The 26,614-nt window shown below is 42.4% G+C and overlaps 1 protein-coding gene and 1 long non-coding RNA gene across 11 annotated transcripts in view; one reads left to right on the plus strand and one right to left on the minus strand.

The window, feature by feature from the left end:
* Positions 1-517: 517 nt before the first annotated feature.
* Positions 518-26,614, minus strand: part of TMEM209 (transmembrane protein 209) — a 40,099-nt gene continuing 14,002 nt past the window's right edge. For 2 of the 9 annotated variants that reach the window (XR_011387449.2, XR_016231038.1), the window contains 10 exons: positions 19,123-19,298; positions 18,478-18,549; positions 16,491-16,587; positions 13,002-13,127; positions 11,248-11,345; positions 9,733-9,847; positions 9,544-9,641; positions 6,016-6,089; positions 4,854-4,957; positions 518-1,591 (listed from right to left, as the gene is read on the minus strand). Coding sequence is in view for 6 of the 9 variants with exons in the window: in XM_051848953.3 (XP_051704913.1) it covers positions 4,860-4,953; positions 6,016-6,089; positions 9,544-9,641; positions 9,733-9,847; positions 11,248-11,345; positions 13,002-13,127; positions 16,491-16,587; positions 18,478-18,549; positions 19,123-19,298 (950 nt within the window). In the remaining 3 variants the exon portion in view is untranslated. Of the gene's footprint in view, positions 1,592-4,853; positions 4,958-5,895; positions 6,090-9,543; positions 9,642-9,732; positions 9,848-11,247; positions 11,346-13,001; positions 13,128-13,579; positions 13,920-16,490; positions 16,588-18,477; positions 18,550-19,122; positions 19,299-26,614 lie in introns of those variants that run through there. The other 7 variants (XM_051848953.3, XM_089328584.1, XM_008258196.5 and 4 more) reach the window with 5 other exon arrangements.
* On the plus strand, positions 11,314-21,353 carry LOC127491665 (uncharacterized). 2 transcript variants are annotated; one of them, XR_007920522.3, is made up of 5 exons: positions 11,314-11,618; positions 13,249-13,360; positions 18,194-18,318; positions 18,932-19,082; positions 20,762-21,353. It is a non-coding gene; the product is annotated as an uncharacterized LOC127491665 (long non-coding RNA). The 2 variants fall into 2 exon arrangements; XR_016231040.1 differs by lacking the exons at positions 13,249-13,360; positions 18,194-18,318 and having other exon boundaries at positions 11,476-11,618.

Raw genomic sequence — 26,614 nt, forward strand, 5'->3', positions numbered from 1 at the left:
CATTTGGGGAGTGAACCAGCAGATGGAAGATCTCTGTCTTTCTCTAACTCTGCCTTTCAAATAAATCTTTACAAAGAAAAACCCAAAAGGTTTTCTTCTATTAAGAAAATGATTATTTAAGTACAGACTGGCTCAAACATCTGTAAAGAAAAGTTAACAAGCAAAAAAGCTACCCCGGGTGCAGGAACCCACACTTCACTTCGTATGTAAACGAAAACTTTTCCTTTTTAGTGTGTATCCCAAGTCCTTTCGTACTTTCAGATAGTCAGCTAAAACATTACAGCTTTGCATTTTTGAGCTAAAAGCTACCTTCAGTCCCTTAAAGAAAAAAAGACCTTTTTCACTTGTGTATTTTCTTCTTAATGCTTAATAAAGTACACACAGCATACAGCTTAACAGCGTCGCAGCTGTACTGCATGCCATCTTCCTTAACTCCTGAAATTACAGACTGCGATTTTAACATGTTCTCACACATAACATGTTTAATTAAATGTTTTTAAACAAATATCAAAAGCAGTTAAAATACGGGAAGTTACTTTTATTTGGAGATCCTCTTTCAAAATATGGGAGTAACTTATGAAAAAGACTTGACAAATTACACAAAACGGTATGCGTAGCAATCCTGACGCATGGTCATTCACAAAGGCCTGGTGTTAGCTGCTTTCAAGTTTCTATGAAACAGCGGAAGCCGTCAATGTCGATCAAGAACACGCAACTTCTGCCTATGCAAGTATTTACAGAAAACCCAGACAGAGGCAACCTGACAGGCCTGGTAACCTCTCCTCTCCAGTCTGAGCACTCTCCCTAGTAAAGTTACACAGCAGGGGCCTCAGTGTGATCTCACAGAAGGCCGTTCTAGAATAACGTCTCACAGAAGGCCGTTCTAGAATAACGCAACGTTACAGAACAACAGAACTGGGCTTCTAAAACCAAATGGGGGGTTTTCCTGACGTCTCAAACTTTTCACTAAAACCCAAGTAGTTTAATTCTACCAGTGACATTTTATCCAAGAGGTGATTTTTAAAAACACAGTACGTCAAACCTCTTTTACCCGCATTTAAAAAATATCCATGGGCTAATACATTACTTCTAAGTCAATCTCCTTTCTTTGAAGACGGGACTTGGGGGCTGACTTACAAAAAATGAGAGACACAGAGATTCAAAAAGCTGAATTCATACTTTTCTTTCGAACACTTACCCTAACAAACTTTTTGCGGTGTCCTGAAGAGTCAAGTGGATGATTTCATGTGTGGGTGATAATGAAAAAGGGCTCTATTTAGTTAAAGGGGAACTGTATTATATATTTAGCATCAACAAAAATCCAAAGGGTTGTAGTTTTATAGTCGACTAAACTTCTGCAATGTAACAGAAAGGCAAAGGCAGGGTGTCCGGCTACGGGCTGGACGACACATGGGAGCTGCACAGTGGCGGCAAGTCCGCGACGTGTGCGTGGTATCTTATTTCAGGACACAACACATACAGGCTTATTCTGCTTCAGTGAAATGAAAGTCCAAATGTTTGGAATTAAACGACTCGCTACTCTCCAAAGATCCACAAAATATTCACACCGGATAGGCCGAGATTAACTCTCCTATAAAGAGAAAGAAAAAGTTTTAGCAGAATTGCTTGCCAAGCACTTAAGGCCTTTTTCTAATAATGAAAACAAGTGTTTATAAGGAGAACATGTTTAATTGATGACATTTAATGTGATTCTGCAATGAATTATGTTACATATGGTTTATCAGGTGAATTCTAGTAACAGTAATTGTGTTCTGAACTGTGCTTAAAACCCAACTTTAGAATAGATTTATGGAGTGTTGGAAATTAATTTTTCAGTGGACTTCAAGAACTATTACCCCAGATAATAGAAAGTGCTAACAGAATGATTTCAGAAGTGAGGTGAAAGTAAAGTGTCAACTTTAGAAAATGGAGCACACGGGCCTCATGATTACCTATTTGACCTGAATGATGAATTCACTAATCAGGGTTGCTAGAGTGAGTCTGTATCTGTATTTTATTAACGTATCTTAACTAAACCATACTGCATATAATAAAAAGACAAACCACTCCAGAGGGTGGTATAACCATTCAAAGTACGAAGGGAGTACGAAGGGAGAAGAGGGATAAATTCTCATCTAGAGAAACAAGAAGTTAACAGACAATATCCAAACCAGACGACAGAGCTGCACACCTGTATTGCTGGAACCATGAGAGTGATCCCAGGAGAAAAAGCTCACGTTTAAGGGACTGCCTTAGCCCTGTCACTTCTTACACTATGAGAACACAGTAATTCTGATAAAAATTTAAAACATGGCAATGCTGCCAAAAAGTCCTTTCAAAACTGGAAACTTCTGCTAACAATGTTTTCTCATTTTGTCCAACACTCGCCTCAACACCGGGAAGGATTATTCCCGATGGAGACGCTGTGTCTGAGCTTTGGCTCGCCCACAGCCAGTGTTTTACTAGACCTGCAGGACGCTTTTCCGTGAAAAGGTCTTCGTGTCTTTCTCATTTGTCTGTATTTTCTTTTCTAGTTGATGCCATTATGTGTTCTTCATAGATGACAAATACTAACCTGGGTTTGCTGTATGTATTATAGTATGTTTGGGCTCAGTCTATCAGTCGGCAGTAAAGTTTATTTGATGCCTTTTGCTGAATAAAACATTTGAATTACTGTGGAGTCTAGATTTTTTTTTCTTTTGGAAGTAAGACATTCATCTAAACTCAGTGACTACAAACATCTGGCACTAAACTGATAATAATCTACAGCTTTATGGTTACGATTCCCAATGGACTATATCTGAGCCACTCAATGCTTTTGTTACAGGACAGGGGTTTTTAACAAAACATTTGTTTTAGAATATGTTAATCAGTCATATTAAGAGGTTAATATTTTCTAAGTTTTTCCCCTGGTTAAAAAAACACAAATAAGTAAAACATTAATTTCAGTCTAAAATGTTTCATTTTCCAAGCTAGTCACTCATTAAGAGAGGAGGAGGGGCAGGCCTTTTGGCCTGCTCGTTAACATGCCCACAGAGGACACTGGAGTGCCCGGGTTCCAGTCCCGGCTCTGCTTCTGGTTCCAGTTTCCTGCTAACACGCGCTCAGGGAGACAGCAGATGATGATGGCTCAAGTGGCTGGGCCTCTGCCACCCAAGGGGAAGATCTAGACTAAGCTCCTGTTTGGTCTGTCTCTGTCTCAAATAAATAAAAATTAAATTAAGTGAGAGAGAGAGAGGGAGAGAGAGAGAATTCCAAAATTTATAAATTCCTTTTGGCCTCTGAGTAAATTACCGCCCCACTAACCACTTTCCAAGTTTTCATTTCAATGTAAATTACAAATTATATATGGCACTCAACACCAACTTCTATCATGACCAATCATTTCTGCACCAAAACATCAATTTGGACCTATAAATAAAATATAAATTTTCAAATAAAACTATAAGTTATTTATTTAAAATGTTTCTAAGTTAATACTTCACTTCAAAATAGCTGAACACTATAAACAATAATTACAAACATAATTCCAACATATTCTACCTAATAAATATATATACACATATTCATAATCCTCAAAAGTTTTAGAAAAAGAATTTCTTTTTGACATAGGAAAATGTCCAACATATGAAACATTTGGCATAGCAGGTTAACCCACTGCCTGCAATGCTGGCATCCAATATTAGTGCTGGTTCAAGTTCCAGCGGTTCCACTTCCGATCCAGCTCTCTGCTAATGCACCTGGGAAAGTAGTGAAGAGAACCCAAGCTTGGGCCCCGGCCTCACATGTGGTAGATGTGGATAGAGTTCAGGGCTCCTGGCTTTGGCCTGGCCCAGCCCCAGCAGTATGGCTGTTTGACAAGTGAACTAGTACTAGTAGATGGAAGATCACTTTCTCTCCCTGTCACTCTGCCGTTCATGTAAATAAAATCTTTTTAAAAATATTTATTTGAAAGGCAGAGTGACGGGGGGGGGGAGGGGGTAAAGAGGGGGGGGGAGAGAGGGAGGGAGGGAGGGAGGGAGGGGTCTTCCATCTATTGGTTCCCTCCCCAAATGGTCACAACAACCAGGGCTGGGCCAGGCCGAAGCCAGGAGCCGTTTCCAAGTCTCTCACTTGGGTTCAGGGGCCCAAGCACTTGCGTCATTTCTGCTGCTTTCCCAGGCACATTACTAGGGAGCTGGATTGGAAGTGGAGCAGCCAGGATTTGAACTGGTGCCCAAATAGGATGCCAGTGCTGCAGGCAATGGCTTAACCTGCTATACCATATTGCCATCCCCAAATTATCTTAAAAAAAAAAAAAAAAGAAAAGAAAAGAAAAGAAAAAAGATTAAAAATCGGGTCACAGGGGTGGACACTGTGGTGCGTCGGGTTAAGCCACCACTTGAAATGCCCACACCCATATCAGAGCACTTGGGATTAAGTCCTGCCTCTGCTTCCAATCGTTTCCTGCTAATGCTATGGGAAAGAAGAGATGCTGGCCCAAGTACTTAGGTTCCTGCCATCCACATGGAATACCCACAGGCAGTTCTGGTTCCTGGCTTTGGCCTGGCCCAGCCCTGGCTGTTGTAGCTATTTGGAAAGTGAACCAATTGATGGAAGACCTCTCTCTCTTTCACTCTTTCAAATAAATGAATCTTTAAAAAAAATAAGAGGTCATGGGCCGGTGCCGCGGCTCACTAGGCTAATCCTCCACCTTGCGGCGCCGGCACACTGGGTTCTAGTCCCGGTCGGGGCGCCGGATTCTGTCCCGGTTGCCCCTCTTCCAGGCCAGCTCTCTGCTGTGGCCAGGGAGTGCAGTGGAGGATGGCCCAAGTGCTTGGGCCCTGCACCCCATGGGAGACCAGGAGAAGTACCTGCCATCAGATCAGCGCGGTGCGCCGGCCGCGGCCATTGGAGGGTGAACCAACGGTAAAGGAAGACCTTTCTCTCTGTCTCTCTCTCTCACTATCCATTCTGCCTGTCAAAAAATAAAAAAATAAAAAATAAGAGGTCAGAAGTAATCAGTAAAGCAAAGTGAAAATCAAAAATAAGAAGAAAGCATCCTGGAGACACGAGCCTGAAACTGCTGACATCAGGTGCTATGGGGGGACTGGGACTTAGGCCGATGAAAACAGTTTCCATTGTACAGCTGATACACTGCTGTACTATTCAAACATTTTTCTACTAAGCATGCCTTACTTTTGTAATTAAAAAATAAAAGAGCTATATTAGTTTAAATGGCTTACAAAACTGAGTTTCCTATTTAAAATTTCTTTACATCAAAAAATATGCAATTAAAGACGCTGATAAATGCTTGTGATTGTTTATACACTTCTGTTCATGTCTCTTTTAACCTTTACATCCAATAAAGGACAGGAGCTTTGCTTTCTCCAGAGCAGTGCTAGACAGAAGATCATATGAGCTGCCGATGTGAGCCACATAAATCATTTCCAATTTCCTGGGGTGGGTACTGGCCTAGCAGGTAGGATGTTAATACACTGGTTACCCATATTGGAGTGCCTGGGTTTGATGCCCACCTCCAGACCAACTCTGGCTTCCTTCTAATGCAGACGCAAGGAAGCAGCAATGGTGGCCTAAGTCACTGCATTCCTGACCCCTGTACGGGAAACCCCGATTGAGTCCTGGGCTCCCTGGTCTGGCCCAACCCTGGAAGTTGGGGCATCTGGGGAGTTGCCAGATGGGAGCACTCTGTTTGCATCTCAAAAAAAAAAAAAAAAAAAAAAAAAAAAAAAAAAAGAAAGAAGAAAGAAAAAAAAGGGGAAAACTCCTTGTAGATTCCTTAAAAAGTAAAAATAAATGGGTAAAACTAATTTTAACAATATATTTAACCCACGGTAACCACTCAGTCAAATGTATAAAATTATTAAGGAGACACTCTATTTCTTCTGTACTTACTCCTGATCATTCCATGAGTGTTTTCAGTTATAGGATGCTGCCTTCTGCAGAATCTTAACACTGGAAGAGAAAGAGTTAACAAACCGAGAACTTCCGTTGTTACACAGCACAAACACCTACCCAAGCATTCCTGACTCTCTGGTCTTTATGATGTAGAGGAACATTAACAACGTGTGGAACATATTATTTCTGCCCTGGAACAAAGACAAGAAAGAACACAATACTTAACCAGACCAGAAAGCTTCAGTCTAGTAGGTAATTACAGATCTTACCAAATCACATCCTACTAACTCAGAATTCCTCCTAATTCAGAATTTCATTAACCAAAGGGCCTCAACCCTGTGTAGAAGTGGGAACACTGGTGAATGACAAAGGATCCACGTAATAAGCGAGCTCAGAGCTGGTAGGAAAGGCAGGCAGTACACCAGGGATTGCAATAGCCTGTGACGAACCTTCTGCGAGGTGTAGGACGCCACGGGAACACATAAAGCCATCTGGTTTTTAAAAAAATATTTATTTGAGAGAGAGAGAGAGGGAGAGAGAGTCTGAGATTGAGATCTTCCATCTGCTGGTTCACTCCCCAAATGACCGTAATAGTGGGGGCTGGGCCTGTCCTAAACCAGGAGCCTCTGGGTCTCCCATAGGGCGGCAGGGACCCAGGTACTTGGGCCATCTTCCACTGCTTTCCCAGGCTCACTGTCAAGGAGCCTGATCAGACACGCAGCAGCAGGGACCTGAATGGCACTCCAGCTGGGATGCTGTTGTCACACAGGGTATTTTAGCTCGCTCTGCCATGATCCTTAAAGCCAACTAATTGTTGTTCTGCCAAAGCAGCTAATTCATATTTTCAATTTGCTGATGAACGTCTACTTGCTTACTCTGAATAATGCTATTTCCTTTATTCCAGAAGCAAAGAAAGAGAGCTGCGATTCACTGGTTCACTTCCTATATGCCCCCAACAGCCAGGGCTGGATCAGGACAAAGTAGCAGTTGGGAACTCAACCCAGGTCTCTAAGTGGGTGGCAGGGACAAAATTACACAAACCATTATCACCTGCTGCCCCCCAGGGTACACATCAGCAGGATGATAGAATCAGGAGTGGATCACTTCTCGGCCTTTCAGCTAAGATCAAGAATAAGAGTGGAGGCAGGACTCAAAACCCAGGCACTTTGATATGGGACATAGGCATCCTAACCTCTAGGCCAAATGTCTGCCCCTTGATTTATGGTGTTTTTACTCAAGAGTCTAAGGGTTCGTGTGATTTTTACAAGATAGTATTATTATTTATTTTATTTATTTGGAAGACAGAGTTACAGAGAAAGGTAGAGACAGACAGAGTGAGGGCTTCCGTCCACTGGTTTACTCCCCAAATGGCCACAAAGGGTAAAGCTAAGCCCATCGGAAGCCAGGAGCCTCTTCCAGGTCTCCCATGTGGGTGCAGAGGCCCAAGGACTTGGGCCATCGTCCACTGCTTTCCCAGGCGCATTGCTAGGAAGCTGAATTGGAAGTGGAGTAGCCAGGACTTGAACTGGCGCCCATATTGGATGCCAGCACTACTGGCCAGGGCTTTAACCTATTGCACCATAGCGCCGGCCCTGATAGTGTTACTTTAAAAAAAAGAAAAAAGGAAGAGTCCCAGCTGGTCCACTTCTGATCCAGCTGTGGTCCTTGGGTCCCTGCATCTTCTTGATAGACCCAGAAGAAGCTCCTGGCTCTTAGCTTCGAATTGGCCCAGCTCCAGCCACTGTGGCCATTTGGGGATTGAACCAGTGGATGGAAGACTTCTCTCTTTGCTTCTGCCTCTCTGTAACTCTGCCTTTCAAATAAATAAATCTTTAAACAAAGTACAAGGGGGTGGGCATTATGGTGCCACCACATCAGAGTCCCAGTTCAAGTCCCAGCTACTCCATTTTGGATCTAGATCCCTGCTAAAGTACCCGAGGAGCAGTGGATGATAGCTCAAGTACCTGAGTCTCTGCCATCCATGTGGGAGACCCAGATGGGAGTTCCTGGCTCCAGGCTTTAGCCTGGGCTGGGCCATTGGGGGCAGTGAACCAACCAACGAAATCTGTCTCTGTCTTTGTTTCTCCCACGTGGGAGCTTCTTCCAGGTCTCCCATGTTAGTGCAGGGGCCCAGGGACTGGCTTTCCTAGGTGCATCAGCAGGGAGCTGGATTGGAAGTGGAACAGTTGTTGAGTCGAATGAGCACACATATAGGAAGCCAGCACTGCAGGCTGTGGCTTAACCTGCTGTGCCACAGCACTGGCTCCACAGTAAAAATAATATATAGGGGGCTATGCCTCTGCTTATGGTGCCGCTTCCCATATGGGCAGCTGGTTCGTGTCCCAGCTGCTCCTCTTCCCATCCATCTCTCTGTGTATGGCCTGGGAAGACAATGGAAGATGGCCCAAGTGCTTGGGCCCCTGCAACTACATGGGACACCTGGAAGAAGCTCCCAGATCCTGGCTTTGGATAGGCTGGGCTCTGGCCGTTGTGGCCATTTAGGGAATCAACCAGTGGATGGAAGACCTTTCTGTCTCTCCCTTTCTTTGTCTGTAACTCTACCTTTCAAATAAATAAATAAAATAATAAAAAAAATATAGGAAACATTTCTCCCAACTTTAAAAAAAAGATTTTTTTTATTCGATAGGCAGAATTACAGAGGGATTGAGAGAGAGCAAGCTTTGCTGGCTGACTCCCTAAATGGCCACAACAGCCAGGGCTGGAGCAGGTTAAAGCCAGGAGCATCCCCTGGGTCCCCAACACGTGGGCCATCCTCTGCTGCTTTTCCAGGCACATTAGCAAGAAGCTGCAGCAGTCAGGACTTGAACCGGAGCCCTTTTGGGATGCCAGGGCTGCAGGCAGTGGATTTATCCACTGTGTCAACACGCCACCACCCCCTCCCCCCCACTCTTAAAAATGATTCATTTATTTGAAAGGCAGATCTAACAGAATGAGAGAGGGAGTTAGAAAGATAGCTTCCATCTGTTCACTCCCCAAATGCCTACAATAGCCAGGGCTGGGCCAGACCAAAGACAGGAGCCAGGGTCTCCCATGTGTGGCAGAACAGCAGATATGTGGATACTGCTGCCTCCCAGGGACAGAAGCAGGAAGCTGGATTGGAAGCAGATGTGGGACTCAATCCCTGGCACTCCAGTACGGGATGCAGGTGTACAAAGTGGTGGCTTTACCTGCCGTATCAACACTCGTCCTAATTTCCCCTAACTTTAAAAAAAGTTTACTACCTACTCTACACACAAGAGAGATTCTGATTTTTTTTTCTTCTAACCTGTGAAGCAGAGAGACATACAAAGAGAGCTGAAAGAGAGCAAGCGAGCGCCCATCCTCTGGTTTACTACCTAAATTCCTGTAAGAGTCAGGGTTGGGGCTGGCCTTGCGTTGGAGCTGGGAGTCAGAAACACAATCCAGGCCCCCCACAAGGCTGCCAGGAACCATTATCTGAGCCATCCCCACTGCCTCCATGGTCTGCTCTGGCAGGGAACTGGAGCCAGGAGCTGCGGCTGGACATCAAACCCAGGCATTCTGATGTGAGATGCGGGCGTCTCGGCTAAATGCAGGCTCTAAAATCTTTACGAAGGAAAGACATCTGTGACGTTCCCCAAGAGCAACCTGTATACACAGAAATACCTTTGGAAGATTGTAGACATGGCGCTGGTAGATGAGCTCGTAATGGGGAGGGTTGATAGTACTCTGATAAATGCAAAAGACATTCTCATTTGTAACATCTGTAAAGGAAACATGTCACATTAAAAACTGGGCCACTAGAGCTGTTTCATGTGAAAACCTCACCCCATTCCTGTAGGAGAGCCCTCATACCTGGCTTGTTTGGGGTCTGAACCAAGTGCTGAGAGGTGAACGTTTTCCCGTCAGGGTACTTAGGATGCGGAGGCAACCTGGAGTCGAGGTAGGTGCAGAAGACATGCATGATGATCTGAAGACAAGAAACAGCCGCTCACAGTCAGCACGAAAACCCAGCTCAGTCTTTTCACAGAAGTCTGTACTGAAATTATTCTAATGAAAAAACTTTCCCTAAAAAAGAGAATTAGCAAATATGCTTTCAAGTGGTCTATTTATAAAATGAAATCTACAGGCCGGCGCCGCGGCTCACTAGGCTAATCCTCCGCCTAGCGGCGCCGGCACACCGGGTTCTAGTCCCGGTTGGGGCGCCGGAGTCTGTCCCGGTTGCCCCTCTTCCAGGCCAGCTCTCTGCTGTGGCCAGGGAGTGCAGTGGAGGATGGCCCAAGTCCTTGGGCCCTGCACCCCTGGGAGACCAGGAGAAGCACCTGGCTCCTGGCTTTGGATCAGCGCGGTGCGCCGGCCGCAGCGTGCTGGCTGCGGCGGCCATTGGAGGGTGAACCAACGGCAAAAGGAAGACCTTTCTCTCTGTCTCTCTCTCTCACTGTCCACTCTGCCTGTTAAAAAAAAAAAAAAAAAAAAAAAAAAAAAAAAAAAAAAAAAATCTACAAAATAAAAAAGATAAAACATAATTCAGACAACATACCGATTTTAATCAAAAATGTTATATTAACAAATGGAATTCAATAGTAGAATCTCTTTTATCATAAAGGAATTCAGTATGTTTAAGAGGTGAAGCCAGGCTTAATTCAGAGAATCCACTGAAAAGTATAATAGAATACATTCACTATCAAATCAGTCTGTATTTTGATGAGGTTTTCTTTTCAAATTGAAAAAGTTTAAATATTCCAGCTTACAGAGTTGCCACTACCTGTGTGTGTGTGTGTGTGTGCGTGTGTGGCAGGTTAGTTTAAATGCCAGGCTTCTATTCTATAAATATTTATCCTTCATTTTTTGTTTCTCATAGCAACCCTAGAAAAACTGTTCATCTGTTAAGTGGGTCATTCATACTCATAGAATTAACAGCAAAACCAAGAATACATAAGCATTTAATTCTCAATTTGAATATCAATATTTAAAACTTTATTTTCACACAATAGTTACTACAAAAAATAAAGAGTATGATTTTATAAATAAACTTTTTAGGCCCAATATAGGAAAATGGTTAAATGACAGTGTATGATAACAATAAAAAACCACTTAAATATTGAAAAGTTGAAGAAAAAGTTGGATACATAATTTTACATGGAAGATAATTACAACTATGATTAAAAAAAAAAACACTGAAAATGACACCACCTAAATAAAGGAGACAAAAGAAAGTACACAAAAATATTAACAGTGTTTGGGTTAAGTGCTGGTATTATAAACTATCTGTCTTAATTTCTAAATTCTTTTGGTAGTTATTTTTATAACAGAAAAATAAGAAAATATAAATCAGTAACAAAGCTTGAAAAAAACCGAACACAGACTCACAGCAGAGTCAGTGGGCAGGTCTGTGTCCCACTTGCGTCCTTTGAAGTCTCCACCTCTGTTCCATCGAAACGAGCTCATACAGCCTCCCTGAGAAAGTTCTTGACAGCAAAGGTGGAACAGAAACAGCTGCGATTACGCCAGGGGCAGGGAGAGCAGGGGCAGCACGTCATCGCAACACCAGACCCAAGCACCCAACACAAAGAACCGTGTGATGCCGAAGCGCACGTTAGACATCACAATGAAGAACCAGACAAATCCAAAACGTGGGACAAGACCACAACTACGGATTCTTCAGAGTGATCAGACAAGAGGAAAACTTGAATATGGACCGTATACTGGATGGCATCACCGACCTGCCGTCAGGGTTTAAGGTGCGGACAGTCTGCTAGTGCTTCTGCGGGAGAATGCGCTCATTTTCTGCAAATGCATGTGAGAAGCATGTGCCTGCCATGTGGCAGAACCTTCAAACGGTCCAGCAAAACCAAAATGTGTGTTTGTGAATACAGGTAGCGAGAAACTCAAATTTGGCAACATAATGCTAATTCTTCAATCTTTAATAGTATAGTGTTCACTGTATTCTTTTACACATTTTGGAATATTTGATACATAGTCTATACATCTGACATACATACTTTTTCTGGTTGTACAAATATCCTGCTATCTACGAGGAAATCTTGCCAAAAAAACTGAACTTGACTTTAGAGAAAATACCAAGTTGAGTGAAACGACACCATGGGGAAGTGCAGAGTGAAATCCAGACTCTGGGGACTCTACAGGACAAACAAGTTGTTCAACAAATAAACCGCAAAGAAAAAAATGATGTGAGGAAATCTGTAGTTTAAAAGAAACTTAAATATTGCAAGCAATCACAACAAATGATATTTGAATCCTAATTCAAACAAACAAAAATATTTATAAATTTTATGAGACAAGTTGACATTTGAACACTGGGAATTTTCACAATATAAAGAAAATGCTAAAATTACTAGATATGACTAGATACAGTTCTATCAGTTTCATGAAATGCCTTATGTCTTAGAGATACACAGGGAAATATTTATGGATGAACTGATACTGATCCGTATACAGGATATGCTTTAAATAAATCAGAAGGGATTAAGCAGGTGGGGGTACAGACAGGGCAGGCGCTGCCCAGGGAGTGAGGGACGTCAGGGCTGGGTGACGTGCAGTATCTTGCCTGGTTATGTGTGTTTGAAAGGTTTTACAAAGTCATGAAAAATGCTTATTCCTGAACCCCAATCCAAGCCTAGGGTCAGGAGGAGGCAGCACCATAGCACTTGCAAATGAAGATCACATTTCCTCCCGAATATTAAGAACCCAACAAGCAGAAGGAAGGCACATACGCAACAAGAATTTTAAAAGTTAGAAGGAATAAGGATTATGAAAGCATGCTGAATTATAAAGAATGTCAAAGCGGTACCATCTTTGGTGTTCTAAGAGGAGAAAAAGAGTGAAGTACTCACACGAGCCTGTTTAGCTCAAATTTAGGATTCCTATACAGAATATTATTATTAACCTATTCAAGGATAACTGTTATCTTAACATTTCTTAGCACGTAAAATCTAAAAGTTGTTCAAGTATAAGCTTTAGTGAAGCCATAATTAAATATGTATTTATAAAATATAAGATCACAGTTTAATTTTAAAACAAGGTTTGTTCTTTGTTGTCCTGTATTTATAAATCCCAGTACAATGAAAAGGCTCCCAGATTTTCCTCTTCAAATCAATAGTTACCTTTGATCCTTTCAAATAAGTACTCCTGGTTTGGTGTAAGGTCTAGATACTGCACAATCGTGTTCAAAGTAGGCATGAGAGGGGCTTTGACCAGGGCAGCTTGCTTCAAGCTGGTAATACTAGCCTCTGTTAAAAACAGACACACAGAGAACACGTGTCAGTCCTCGGGAGGGTTTCTAAGAAATCATGCAATGCTCTTCCTCACTGGTCCAACAGCTGTTCTCTTGGGCCTTCGGTCTTCTCACAGGTCAAGGCGGCCTTCCCTGGCCACTCTACCGCAAATGTCAACCCTGCTCCCCGAACACTGAAAACACCACCCTCCCGCGGCTTCCTCTCTCCTTAGCACTAACCCTCTCAAGGTACTTTGTCTTGTTTCTTGACTGTCTCATCTACTAGGAAAAAAACCAGGGCAGGCACTTCGGTCGTTTTGTTCACTGCTGTTTTCAAAATACCTAGAACATTACTTGGCACAGAGTACTCACTAGATATTAAAGGAATAAATGAAAACAATAATAATTTATGTTAATTTACATTATCTGTTTTACCTACAATTTATCATTTCAGGTACAGTAGCCAGATTTTTTTTTTAAGATTTATTTGAAAGGCAAAGTGACAGCAAGGGAGGGACACAGAGAGGTCTTCCATCCGCTGGCTCACTCTCCAAATGGCCACAATGGACAGGGCTCTGCCGGGTCAAAGCCAGGAACCAGGAACTCCATCCGGGTTATCCACGTGGGTGGCGAGGCCCAAGCAGTTGGGCCATCTTCTGATGCCTTCATAGGCACATCAGCAGGGAGATGGGCTGGAAGGAGAGCAGCCGGGACTTGGGCCGGCCTGCACCGTGGCACAACGCCAGTACCACAGAGTGACTAGATTTACACTTGCATATATTCACATCTAAAGAACCAGAAAAATGAACTGGAAAAAAAAAAGTTAAGCCCAGGTTCAAGTAACATCACAAAGACTTAGAAAGTGCCCAATGTGGCCTCGGAGCCACAGCTCTGCCATCAACTCACTGCACTGGGCAGACTACTTAACCTCGCTAAGTCTCAGTACCTTTATCCATAAAATGGGGCTTTAACAGCTAGCTTCCAAAGTTAATGTGTTTACCCTAATTACATATGAGACATCTGAATACTCAATAAATAGGTACTCTAGGGATGCACGTATTTATTCTGTCTGCTGCCCATCCACCCACCCACCCACCCATCCATCCAGGAGAGAGAGAGAGAGAGATGCAATCATGCATGAGCTTCCATCCACTGGCTCACTCCCTAAATTTCCATGATGGCTGAGACAGGCCAGGCTGAAGACGGAAGCTGGGAACTCAACGTAGGTCTCCCATGTGGGTGGCAAAAACCCAACCACCAGGGCTATCATCACTGCTTCCCAGGGTTCACGTTAGCAGGAGGTTGGGAGTCAGGAGCCAGAGCTGGGAATTGAACCCAGGCACTCCAATGTGAGACATGGACATCTTACCCAGTGACTTAACCTCTACATCAAACATCCATCCCCACATTCTATTCTTCATCCATAGAATAAAGGTTAATTAAAAGATACCCAAGGTAGAGGCTGGCGTTGTGGCACAGCAGGTTCAGCCACTGCCTGCAATGCCAGCATTCCATACGAGTGCCAGTTTGAATCCTGGCTGTTCCACTTCTCATCCTGTTCCTTGCTAATGCACTTGGGAAAGCAGTGGAATATGACCCAAGTGCTTGGGTCCCCACCATCCCCAGGGGATATCCAGATGGAGTTCCCGGCTCCTGGCTTTGGCCTGGCAGAGCCTCGTCTGTTGTAGCCATTTGGGGAGTGAACCAGCAGATGGAGAATCTGTCTCCTGCTCTCTGCAACTCTTTCAAATAAACAAACAAAACTTAAAGGAACAGGAAAAAATATACCCAAGATAAATGTAAAGTGCTGATGTGCAATCTAAAGCACTTAATGTATCTGAAGGAGAGACTTACCATCTAGGAGGAGCCAGTTGACTAAAATATTCCTTTTTTATTTTGAAATCTAATTACTTGACACTAAATAAGTTCTGGCATATCTATTTTAGGCAGTTTATAGGGTCCCTCAGGAGTTTTAATTTTTAGCAGATAAGAGAGCTGAAAATAGGTCAATTTGGGGCCAGCGTTGCGGTACAATGGGTTAAGCTGCCAACTGCAATGCTGGCATCCCATATGGGCACCAGTTTGATTCCTGGCTGCTCCACTTCCGATCCAGCTCCCTGTTAATGTGCCTGGGAAAGTAGCAGAAGATGGCCAAACATTTGGGCCCCTTACCCACATGGGAGACCTGGATGATGGTTTTGACCTGGCCCAGCCCTGGCCGTTGCGGCCACTGGGGGGAGTGAACCAGCAGATGGAAGATCTTTCTCTGCCTCTCCCTTTCTCTCTGTAACTCTGCCTTTCAAATAAATAAGTTTTTTAAAAAATAGGTGAATTAAATTCACTATTGTTACAAAATCTTTATGCTTCATACAAGCTTGTAATTAATATCTGATAAGAGTCTTGTTTATAGAATATATAAAAAACACCTACAACTCAACAATAAAGACAATCCAATTTAGAAATCATAAAGGATCTGAAAACATTTATCCTAAGATATACAAGTGGCCAATAAACATATGAAAAGATGTTCACCATCAAGAAAACGTAAGTTTAAACAACACCAGTGAGCCGCCATTTCATACCCACTACTAGGAATACTCGAAGGCGCGCGGTAACGGGTGTTGGTGAGGATGTGCAGAAGCTAGAACCTTTGTTTACTAGAATGTAAAATGGCACGACTGCCTTAGGAAACCATCTGGCAGCTCCTCAAAAGGCTAAACACAGGGTTACCGTGTCATGTAGCAATTCTGCCCTCCCCTGGAGAAATTAAAGCAAATGTCCACAAACACTTGTTCATGACTGTTCACGGCAGCATCACAGACAGTAGGGACCAAATGCGAATCAACTGATGAACCGGATAAACAACATATGGCAGATTAATTTTGAATATTATTCAGCAATAACAATAAATGAAGCACTGATAAACGCTACAACATGGATGGAATTTGAAAACATTATGTTAAGTAAAAGAAGTCAGTCACAAAGGAACACATATCAGATTATTCTATTTATAAGAAATATTTAGAATAGGCCCATCTAAAGAGGCAGAAAATAGACTGGTGTTTGTACAGGGCTGCCGTGGGCGTTGGATGGAAGTGACTGTTAAGGGTCTGGGGTTTCTTTTTTTGGGTGACAGATTGTTTTAAAATCGATTGTGGTGACATCTGTACAACCCAACCATTGGACTGAACACTTAGAATGGGAGGACTGTTCGGTACATGAATTCTATCTCAATACAGATGTTACGGTAAAAAAAGATTGTAAGCATTTAGGTTTTCCCTTCACCTCAAGACAACGAGAGCTCAGTTTCTCTGTGGTAGATTTATTATGGATAGTAAATGATAGTAAATCAAAAACACTGGACTCTATTTTCACATACCTCCTATTTGTAGCTCTGGACAACCCATTCTTCTCATCTGAGTGCTGACAGACTCAATCTCTTGTACAAGTGGCACTAATATGGTTTCATTGATCCACTAGAAAGAAACGAGGTATAGATTTTGCACACATAATTCCAAAATACTGATCAAATCACTATTTTCATTTTTTTACAAGCAACTCTAAGAGCTTTTTTATGGTCTTATTCTTGAATATTAGCAGAATCATACAGTATAGTGAAAGAACAGAAGTCACACCTATCTGAAGTCTAGAAAGAGCTAAGTAAATATGCTTGAGTATAATTAAATTATATTCTTTTTTCTTAAAACTTATTTATTTATTTGAGACAGAAAAAACCACCGGTCTACCCACCCAAAAGCCCATAACGGTCAGGGCTGGGTCAGAGTAAGGGAGCTGAGAATCTGACCCAGGCCAGGGACACAACTACTCGAGCTCTCACTGCTGCCCACCACTGTGCACACCAGCCAGACTCAGAAATGGGAACAGAGCTGGGGCTCAAGCCCAGATCCTTCAGTGTGGGCTGTGGGCGTCCCGATGGGTGGCTTAACCACTAGGTCAAATGCCTGCTCTCAAGCACCATTTTTCATGGTTAAAAACCATGGGAAAAAACCATCCAAGAAGCTCCCCATCTGTCTGTGTGTTGTTTTATGAGCAACCTCAACCATCACTTGTTTCCATGCGTTTATTTTACCATAAAATAAAAGATTAAAAACTGTTTCAAATGAAGTAAGTCCACAATTCCTTATAAATAATTTGAACTCAAAAGCCTCTGAAAACCGAAAAGTGTTTTTATAATCCATGCTGCAAGCAAAAATTTGATAGATTTGCAAGAGCTGAAATGAATTCACATGACACTACTGACACAGCCTTTCTCACCCAGGTTGGCTATTCACACGCTTTGCTGCAGAAATATTCATGTGGCTCATTACTGGATGCTGGCCAGACTGCCAGTGGTTTTACCAAACACACAGTACACACATATTGCTTCTAAAACAGTCTATGAGACTCTTAGCTTCAGGACACTGTGGCCTAAGGAGTTCAAATGAGGAACTGTAGTATTTCACATTTTTGTCTAGCTTGTAACAGGAAATATAACAGAGTCAAATTCCAGGACATCATTTCACTCACTCATTCTTCCACCATGTATTATATGCAACCTACTTGCCAGTCTCTGGCTGCAACAAAATTATCTAAGTGTTCAGAAAAGAGATCTAGGCCTCACCCCCAGAAATTGTAAATCCAGCAGTTCGGGAATTTTATTTTTAGAATGCTGTCCAAGTTTCTGGTTCAAGTAAGTAGGCTACCATTTTCTATCCCTTCCTCTTGATACTCTATTTAAATTATAGTGAAAGGATAAAAAATGAGTCCAAGTGATTTCAATATGGTTCTAGAAGGTGCACAGTGAAGGAGGAGTGTTGAAGGATGAAACAGCAAGAGTAGCTTCTACAGCACCAACGTGGAGCCACCTGTAGGGAAGAGGGACCCAACCTGCCCGACAGAAGCCGCGACACAGGTGCACAGGGAGTGGGAGAAGAAGGGGGTTGAACACAAGGGATCTGAATCTGAGTCTGGAGGAACTGACCTCCAGGTCAAAGACTAGAGGGTTCTCCCCTAGCAAAGCTGAAGAAACTGTATTTCCTCTTAAGTAGCATCAAGCATAGTCTACCTTCTCTCTCTTTTTAGAGTGCAAGAACTCCATTGTTGTTTCCCTCACAATTCTAGACTCTGATAGAGAAGTTCCTATCTTCAAAATACATTGGTTTACAAAATGAGGGGGAACAAAATCCAATGGAAACAAAAATCTCAAGGTAAATGTCACATTTATCATTAGATATGTACCATTCACATTATACTTTTAATAACAGCTAATTCTAATATTCTCATTAATAACAACTCTGATACTCTAATAACATACTCTGCATATTAACAGGAACTAACATTGTCCACTGAATGATATTAGAACTTACATTTCTAAACTTGGCTGTCCAAGAATCCATATGATCAAGAAGTTGTCTATTCATTGTCACTCTTGCCCAAACCTATTAAAAATATGTTTAAAATGAAGTCAGAAAGAAAAAATTTCATCAGAGATCATTTTTCCCACCCATAAAATATATGAAAAAAATTCAAACATTAATATTCATCTCATTTTGTTATTACCCATTTATGGTTGCTGTTCAAGCAGAGATATATCTTTAAAGTTCTTACACTGGTATGCTTGAAGAATTTCTTGTTTTTAAAATAAAATCAAAATCCCATATTTGGCATTACACTGATCAAACTACAGCCTGACATTTGTATTTTAAAAGCAAGAGTTCTGTATATTGAAAACATTTTTATAATGAATGCAGAAAAATGTTTTAGGCAGAGCACTAATTTCAACTATATGTCATAAAGAGTAAAATGTATAATATAATTCAGTTTTAGGTACACAGAGAAGACAAGAGAATTTCCACTGTTTAATGCATGCCAGATTTGTATTAGTATCCACTGAAACTGGAGATTACAGAAAGAAGAGAAAGAAAGGAAGAAAAAAGCTCCAGAAGGAGAAGGGAATTCTTTTTTGAAATCTGTAAGTCATAGATATTAAGCAGTTTTTATTTTCCACTTACCTCTTCTGCAGCTTGTTTAGAACTGAGATCAGCTTCATCTTTGTTAGCACTAGGGGCCTGAGACCTACAGGCAAGCTGGTACTGAAACTTCTTTAAAGTCTGTGCATAATCCCCCACAGAACGACTGTAGTTCCAGAACGTAGGACTGGAGGAAGGAGAGGTGGAATCTGGGCTCCCTACAATCATTAAACAGTTTCAGTTTGTGGTAGTAACTTTACATCTAGAGTTCACACAGGAATACTGGGCATCTACATACACAGGCAACAGAAGTCCAGAAATCGGAAGACAACCTTCAAAGAGCTTTTCTTCATCTACCTCCTCAACATTTTCCTCGCTTTAGGGAACTTGGACTACTTGTGCTAAAAATTTAAAAAATGGGCCGGTGCTGTGGCAAGTGGGTTAAAGCCCTGGCCTGCAATGCTGGCATCCCATATGGGCGCCGGTTAGAGTCCCAGCTGCTCCACTTCTGATCTAGCTCCCTGCTAATGCACTGGAAAAGTAGTGGAGGATGGCCCAAGTCCTTGGGCCCCTGGCTTCAGATTGGCTCAGCTCTGGCCATTGAGACCATTTTGGGGAGTGAACCAGCAGATGGAAGACCTCTTTCTCTGTAACTCTTTCAAATAAATAAAATAAATCTTAAAAAAAATAAAAAAGAACATTTTCTGGGCCGGCACTGTGGCATAGCAGGCAAAACCACCACCTACAGTTCCAGAATCCCATATGGGCGCTGGTTTGAGTCCTGGCTGCTCCACTTCCAGTCCAGCTCTCTGCTATGGCCTGGGAGAGCTGTAGAAGGTGGCCCAAGTCCTTGGGCCCCTGCACCCATGTGGGAGACCCAGAAGAAGTTCTTGGCTTCAGACTGGACCAGCTCCAGCTGTTGCAGCCATTTGGGGAATGAACCAGTGGATGGAAGATCTCTCTGCAACTCTGCCTTTCAAACCAACAAATATATAAATAAATGTTTTAAAACATTTTCTGAGTATTTTAAACTTCAGAGCCATAGGACTCTAAAAGGTAAAAATGTATTTTTGTAGTAAAATTAAGCTTGTTAAAATGATTTAGTTAGAAACAAACAAAACACAAATTTCCTCAGGAAATAAATGGGTGGAGCAAGTTCCTTGCTTGAGTTTTCAGAAACTCATCCTGAGAGGGATAACCACAGTCCCCTACTAACAGACCACCTCTGGGCGACAGGTAAATTTACCTATCCTCTCACCACACTGTGCTTTGTTTCAGTTTATAGTAATCCTCGTGTTACATGAAGACTATCTTCTGATTATATTACTAAATCTATAAATTCACAGTTAGGAAACGTCTAAAAGTTACATTTAGAAATCTATTCCCACAGAGGCCTCTACAGAGAACTAACCACACTTCAGGATTACAGTTTGCTTTCTTACATAGAATTTGCACTCCTTGGGGGCATAGAGTATTTTTTCCCCTAGTATTTTAATTAATAAGCAAATGTTCAATGACAATTATAAGATGTTTATGAAGGACTTTTTTTTCAGGCTTAAGCAATTTAAAAAATAAAAATTGGACCTATCATATAATCCAGCCATCCCACTCCTGGGAATTTATCCAAACCAAAAGAAATCAGCAAATGAAAGAGTTATCTGTATCCCCATGTTTATTGCAGCACAATTCACAATAGCTGAGACATGGAATCAACCCAGATGTCCATCAACTGAAGAGTGGATAAAGAAATTATGGTATATACACACTATGGAGTACTACTCATCTATAAAAAAGAAATGAAATCCTGTCTTTTGCAACAAAATGGATGCAACTTGAAACTACTACACTCAGTGAAATAAGCCAGACCCCAAAAGACAGATATCGTGTGTTTTCCCTGATCAGGGTAACTATAGAGTACCTAAAATGTAATGTACTGAATGTACTGGAGTGAAACAGACATTTTGAGATTCGTTGACTATTTACAGCTCCTGTCTCTTTCGTTAAGGAACAGTGTTATTTTTTGTTTTGTTTTTTAGTTCATACTATTTGTTGAACCTTTTCACTTAGTGTAAGGTTAACCTTACGATCATTAAGTAAACCGAAAGTAAAACTCTGTAAAAATTAACAGTAGGAATGGGAAAAGGAGGAAGAAGGGTTGGAGCGTGGGTGGGAAGTATCACTATGTTCCTAAATCTGTAAATATGAAATACATGAAACCTGTATAACTTAAATAAAATAAATAATTGGTCTTTTATGCTCACACGCAAAAATCACTAATAGAAATCAGTTATTTTCTTTTTTTTTTAAATCGTAGCAGAATTTCTAAAAGGAGTGACTATCAAATACTAAAATTTGCTCTCTTTTGATGTTCACAGGCACAAAGGATGAAAAACCATAAAATGGGTATGTGGCAACATCTCCGTTCACCAAAATCTTTAAAGTCTGTGCTAGTTGTTCTGGTGAATGCAGTATGTTTTTCACGTTGGCACAAAAACAAATTGTTACATGCAGTAAAGAAATACCAGGCTTAAGTGTGAAGTTAAATTTCCAAGCAGCACTTCTGACAAAATTGAGTTCTAAGAATGAATTAATATCAAGAAAAAACTTATAAGCCAACACAAATGATTTAATAAATAGGGACCAGAACAGGAATATGTGAAACATGCTCACGGTAGAGCAAAAAATTAGCCTATTTTGATTAATCATTTTGGTTACTAGCTTGAAGAAAGATCATCAAGCTTTCTATGAAAAATTTGAACTTGAGAAACATTCCAATGCAGATTGGTTTTAGATAAATGAATAGAAACGGGATGTTTTAACACCTGTGCTACATTAGCCAAAATAAGTAAAGAACTAGATAGACGGACAGACAGACAGACAGGCGGGCAGGCATTTGACCTGCTGGTGAAGACGCCAGATTAAGATTCCATATCAGAGCGCCTGGCCTCAAGTCAAAGTTCTGTTCCCAATTCCAGCTTCCTGCTAAGGTGCACCCCAGAAGGCAGCAGGTGATGGCTCAACCAGCTGGGTTCCTGCCACTCAAGCAGAAGACCTGGATTGAGTTTTTGGCTCCCAGCTTTGCTGTGGGCATTTGGGAGAGTATAGGACCTCTGTTTCTCTCTGTCTCTAATAAGTAAAAATATATGTATAGCAAGCAGTAATAAAATAGAAATTCTCCATAACAGGCACTACTACTACTGACAATAATACACTGCAAGACCTATAGCTGGACAACCTCAAAGACCTCAGAAATTTAGAAATCTAGCCACAGAGCAAACTACATAACCTAAAATATCTCCCACTACAATTATCAAAAAGCATTTACTGGGGACGGAGTTGTGGCACAGTGGCTTAAGCTGCTGCTTATGACAGAAGCATCCCATATCTAGGTGCCATGGTCCCTACTTCTCGGCTTCTGATGCAGCTCCCTGCTACCCACATGGGAGACCTGGACGAAGTTCCTCACTCGTGGCTTCTGCCTGGCCATTGTGGGTATTTGGGGATGGAAGATGGAATCTCTCTGTCTCTCTAATTCTCACTGCCTCTGAAGTTCTGCCTTTCAAATAAATGAACAAAAATAAATAAACTTACTAAGTAAAACATCATTTAAATGAATAGAGCTTTCAAAAAAGGGTATGAACAGTCAGTGGCTAAAAATGAAGAGGGAAGTCAAATCTAGGGAGTCTGTGAGGCGATGCCTCAGCTGCTGGGAGAGAATTTGGAAGGTTCTGAGACACCAGCAGCTTAGATTTCAGTGCTGGAGTGAGAACTGGAGATAGGGATTTGGACGCAGGGAAGGCAGAAATTTGGATTGAGACCTTTCTTCTATCCCGATTCCTGGCGCCCAGCCTAGGGCCGGGAATTTCAAAGGACATTCTCTCAGTGGGTAAGAAAAAAGAAAAATGGACAAGGGCACCAGGAGGTAAAGGTAGCTTGTCCGTACTAGCTTGTAGGGAGACTGAATGAAATGTCTTTAAGATTTTAAAATTACAGACTCACTCTCACATGGGGTATCGTACTCATTTATAGCACCTGTAAGGTCCAGGAATCTGCAAGTCTAGAAATTAGTTACATCAGCTTAAAGTCAATTATATTTTGTGGGTACCTCACAGAGGCAAACACAAAACAACTGTAAAGAGAAAAGTTGTCTTTTCCAGCCTGTTCCCAGATGGACAAAGCACTTCTATAGCTCAGCTTACCAAAACCAAAAATGACACAAATTAGAAACAAGTCTCCAAAGCATAAAAGCCAATGTGACAAAAATGTCAGTTATTTAATTCCCAAGAATTTTAGATTATTGAACTTCTGGATGAAGACTTTTTTTAAATGTTTATTTATTTATTTGACAGGTAGAGTTACAGTGAGAGAGACAGAGAAAGGTCTTCCTTCCATTGGTTCACTCCCCAAATGGCTGCTATGGCAGGAGCTACGCTGATCTGAGGCCAGGAGCCAGGTGCTTCCTCCTGGTCTCCCATGCGGGTGCAGGGACCCAAGCACTTGGGCCATGCTCCCCTGCCCTTCCAGGCCACAGCAGAGAGCTGGACTGGAAGGGGAGCAGCCAGGACTAGAACCCAGCGCCCATATGGGATGCCAGCTCCGCAGGCGGAGGAAGGCAGTGGAGGATGGCACAAGTGCTTGGGTCCCTGCACCCACGTGGGAGACCAGGAAGAGGCACCTGGCTCCTGGCTTTGGATCAGCCAGCGCCAGCCATAGCGGCCATTTGGGGAGTGAACCAACAGAAGGAAGACCTTTCTCTCTGTCTCTCTCTCTCTCTCACTGTTTATAACTCTACCTGTCAAATAAATAAAAAAAAAAAGAAAAAGAAATAATGACCGAAATATGAAAACTTGATTAGTTAGCTAAACAACAGTTTATAAATAATGCTAAAGAAAGGGCTGCCCACGAGTCCAAAGTGACTAAAGCAAAAAAGTGGGAGGAGGGGAAAAAGATAATGTTGCATTACCAAGAACAGGACAAAACAGTAAGTATCATGTAGCTCCTGATGTCACACTGAAAGGAACACCCGGCACCTAACTTCTATTCTTGGCAGGAAAAAACATTTAATCTGAACCTAATAATGAGAAAACGATCAGACAAATCTGAATTTGCAAAGTAGCAGCCTGACCTCTTTGAAATATAAATGTCATAAAGGCCCAAAAGACAAAAACACCAACATTTTAAAGATAAAAGCAGCATGACCACTAAATGCAATACATCCGGATCCTGCAGCATAAGATAAGCAGAGCTACAAAGGTCATTGTTAGGTTAACTGGGGGAATGAGAATATGAACAGCAGTACCTCAAGTATGACACAATTATAAAGGAAGCGCTCTTGGTCTTGGGAGATGCATATGAAATGGCCAGGGATGAAATGGCTTTATGTCTACAACCCACCTTTAAAGGGTTCAGCAAAAAAAAGCACGTGTATGTGTGTGCATGCATGCGTGAGAGACAAAGCCAGAGAGAAAGGGAGTATGAACGCCTGGCTTCTCAGCACGGAGAAAGGAGTTAAGTTACGGAAAGGGGAAGGCTAGCATAAACACCAGGCAGCCGGATTGCAACTGGAGGTGTGAACATGAACGATTCCCTGTGTGCGTTCAGAGGCTCTACAGCGACGATGCCTCAGTAAAATGGCACAGCCAGTACCCAGATGTGAATTTCTAAGTATCCTTCTCCACTAAAAGGAATCAGAGCTTACAGAGTGACTCCAGAACCAGCCAGGGAAGTGCAAGTGAGACTGCGATTGGTTTTTTTTCAAGATCTATGTATTTATTTTTGACAGAGAGTTACAGAGAGAGAGGAAAGGCAGAGAGAGAGAAGAGAGGTCTTCCATCCACTGGTTCACTCCCCAAATGGCTGCAAGAGCTGGAGCTGCACCAATCCAAAGCCAGGAGCCAGGAGCTTCCTCCTGGTCTCCCGTGCAGGTGCAGGAGCCCAACGACTTGGCCATCCTCCACTGCCTTCTCAAGTCACAGCAGGGAGCTGGATTGGAAGCAGAGCAGCCGGGACTTGAACCAGCGCCCATATGGGATGCCAGCACTGCAGGCCGCGGCTTCACCCGCCATGCCACAGTGCTGGCCCCAAGCCTGGGATATTTTGTGATATTAGGGTAGGGGGGAAAAAAAACCGCTCAGAGAGTGATGATGTCATGTGAAAAGAGCACAGAAGCGGGCTGAAAGAGGTCCCAGTAGCCAAATCTGGGATAATTTAAGCATCAAAGTAAATGACAGACTGGGGAGAAGAGAAAGCTTTATCTTAAAATCGTATACCAACAAATCAATGTGAAATGTTGCTGCACTCACTGAATGTATTATCACTGAATTATAGACCTAAAAACCATGAAAATGGTAAATTTTACTACAGTAAAAAAAGGGGGGGGGGTAAATATCGAAGGAATAATAAAATAAAATCCCCCTAACAGCAAACATTGCAATAATGTTCTGAGAATCTTAGCTGGGGGAGGCTGTGACAAAATAGGTTAAACTGCCACTTGGAATACCCACATCCCATTTGACATTTCCTGGGATCAATTCCCAACTCTGCTCCCAATCCAGCTTTCTGTTAATATGCACCCTGGGAGGCAGCAGATGACGGCTAAGGACTTGGGTCCCTGCCACCCATGTGGGAGACACGGATGGAGATCCTTGTTCCTGGCTTCGGCCTAGCCCAGCCCTGGTTGTTGCGTGCCATCTCTCTCTCTGTCCCTCTGCCTTAAAAAAATAAAGCAAAGATATATTTTTATTTGAAAGGCAGAGGGATAAAGAGAGAGGGAAAGACAGAGAAAGTGAGATCTTCCATTTGCTGGTTCACTCCCCAAATGGCCCTAACAGCTGGAGCTGGGCGGATCTGAAACTAAGCGCCAGGAGCTTCATCTGGGTCTCCCACCTGAGTGCAGGGGCCCAAGCACTTGGGCTTTCTGCTGCTGCTTTCCCAGGCACATTAGCAGGGAGCTGGATTGGAAGTGGAGCAGCCGGGACTTGAACAAGTGCCCATATGGGATGCCAACACTGCAGAGGCTTAACCCATTGCGTCAGAGCACCAGCTCTGAAAAGAATCTTAAAAGGATGTTAAAACTAGTAAGGCAATTTTAAAAAATTAATTTATTTATTTGAAAGTCAGAGTTACACAGAGAGAGAAGGAGAGACAGAGAAAGAGAGGTCTTCCATCTGCTGGTGCACTCCCCAAATGGCTGCAACTGCTGGAGCTGTGCCTATCTGAAGCCAGGAGCCAGGAGCTTCTTCCAGGTCTCCCACATGGGTGCAGGGGCCCAAGGACTTGGGCCATCTTCCACTGCTTTCCCAGGCCATAGTAAAGAGCTGGATTGGAAGTGGAGCAGCCAGAATTCGAATGGGCACCCATATGGGATGTCGGCACTGCAGGCAGCAGCTTTACCCACTACGCCACAGTGCCAGCCCCAAGGCAATATTTTATAAGCAATAGGATATTTATATTGTCTGAGATAGCTCCCTACAAAATACTTACTACTTATGAATTAGATACTTAATCACTTTTTTTTTTTTTGACAGGCAGAGTG

The sequence above is a fragment of the Oryctolagus cuniculus genome, chromosome 3, assembly GCF_051225735.1.
Source record: "Oryctolagus cuniculus isolate XC-2025 breed Fujian yellow rabbit chromosome 3, ASM5122573v1, whole genome shotgun sequence".
In the NCBI taxonomy this organism is placed as follows: Eukaryota; Metazoa; Chordata; class Mammalia; order Lagomorpha; family Leporidae; genus Oryctolagus; species Oryctolagus cuniculus.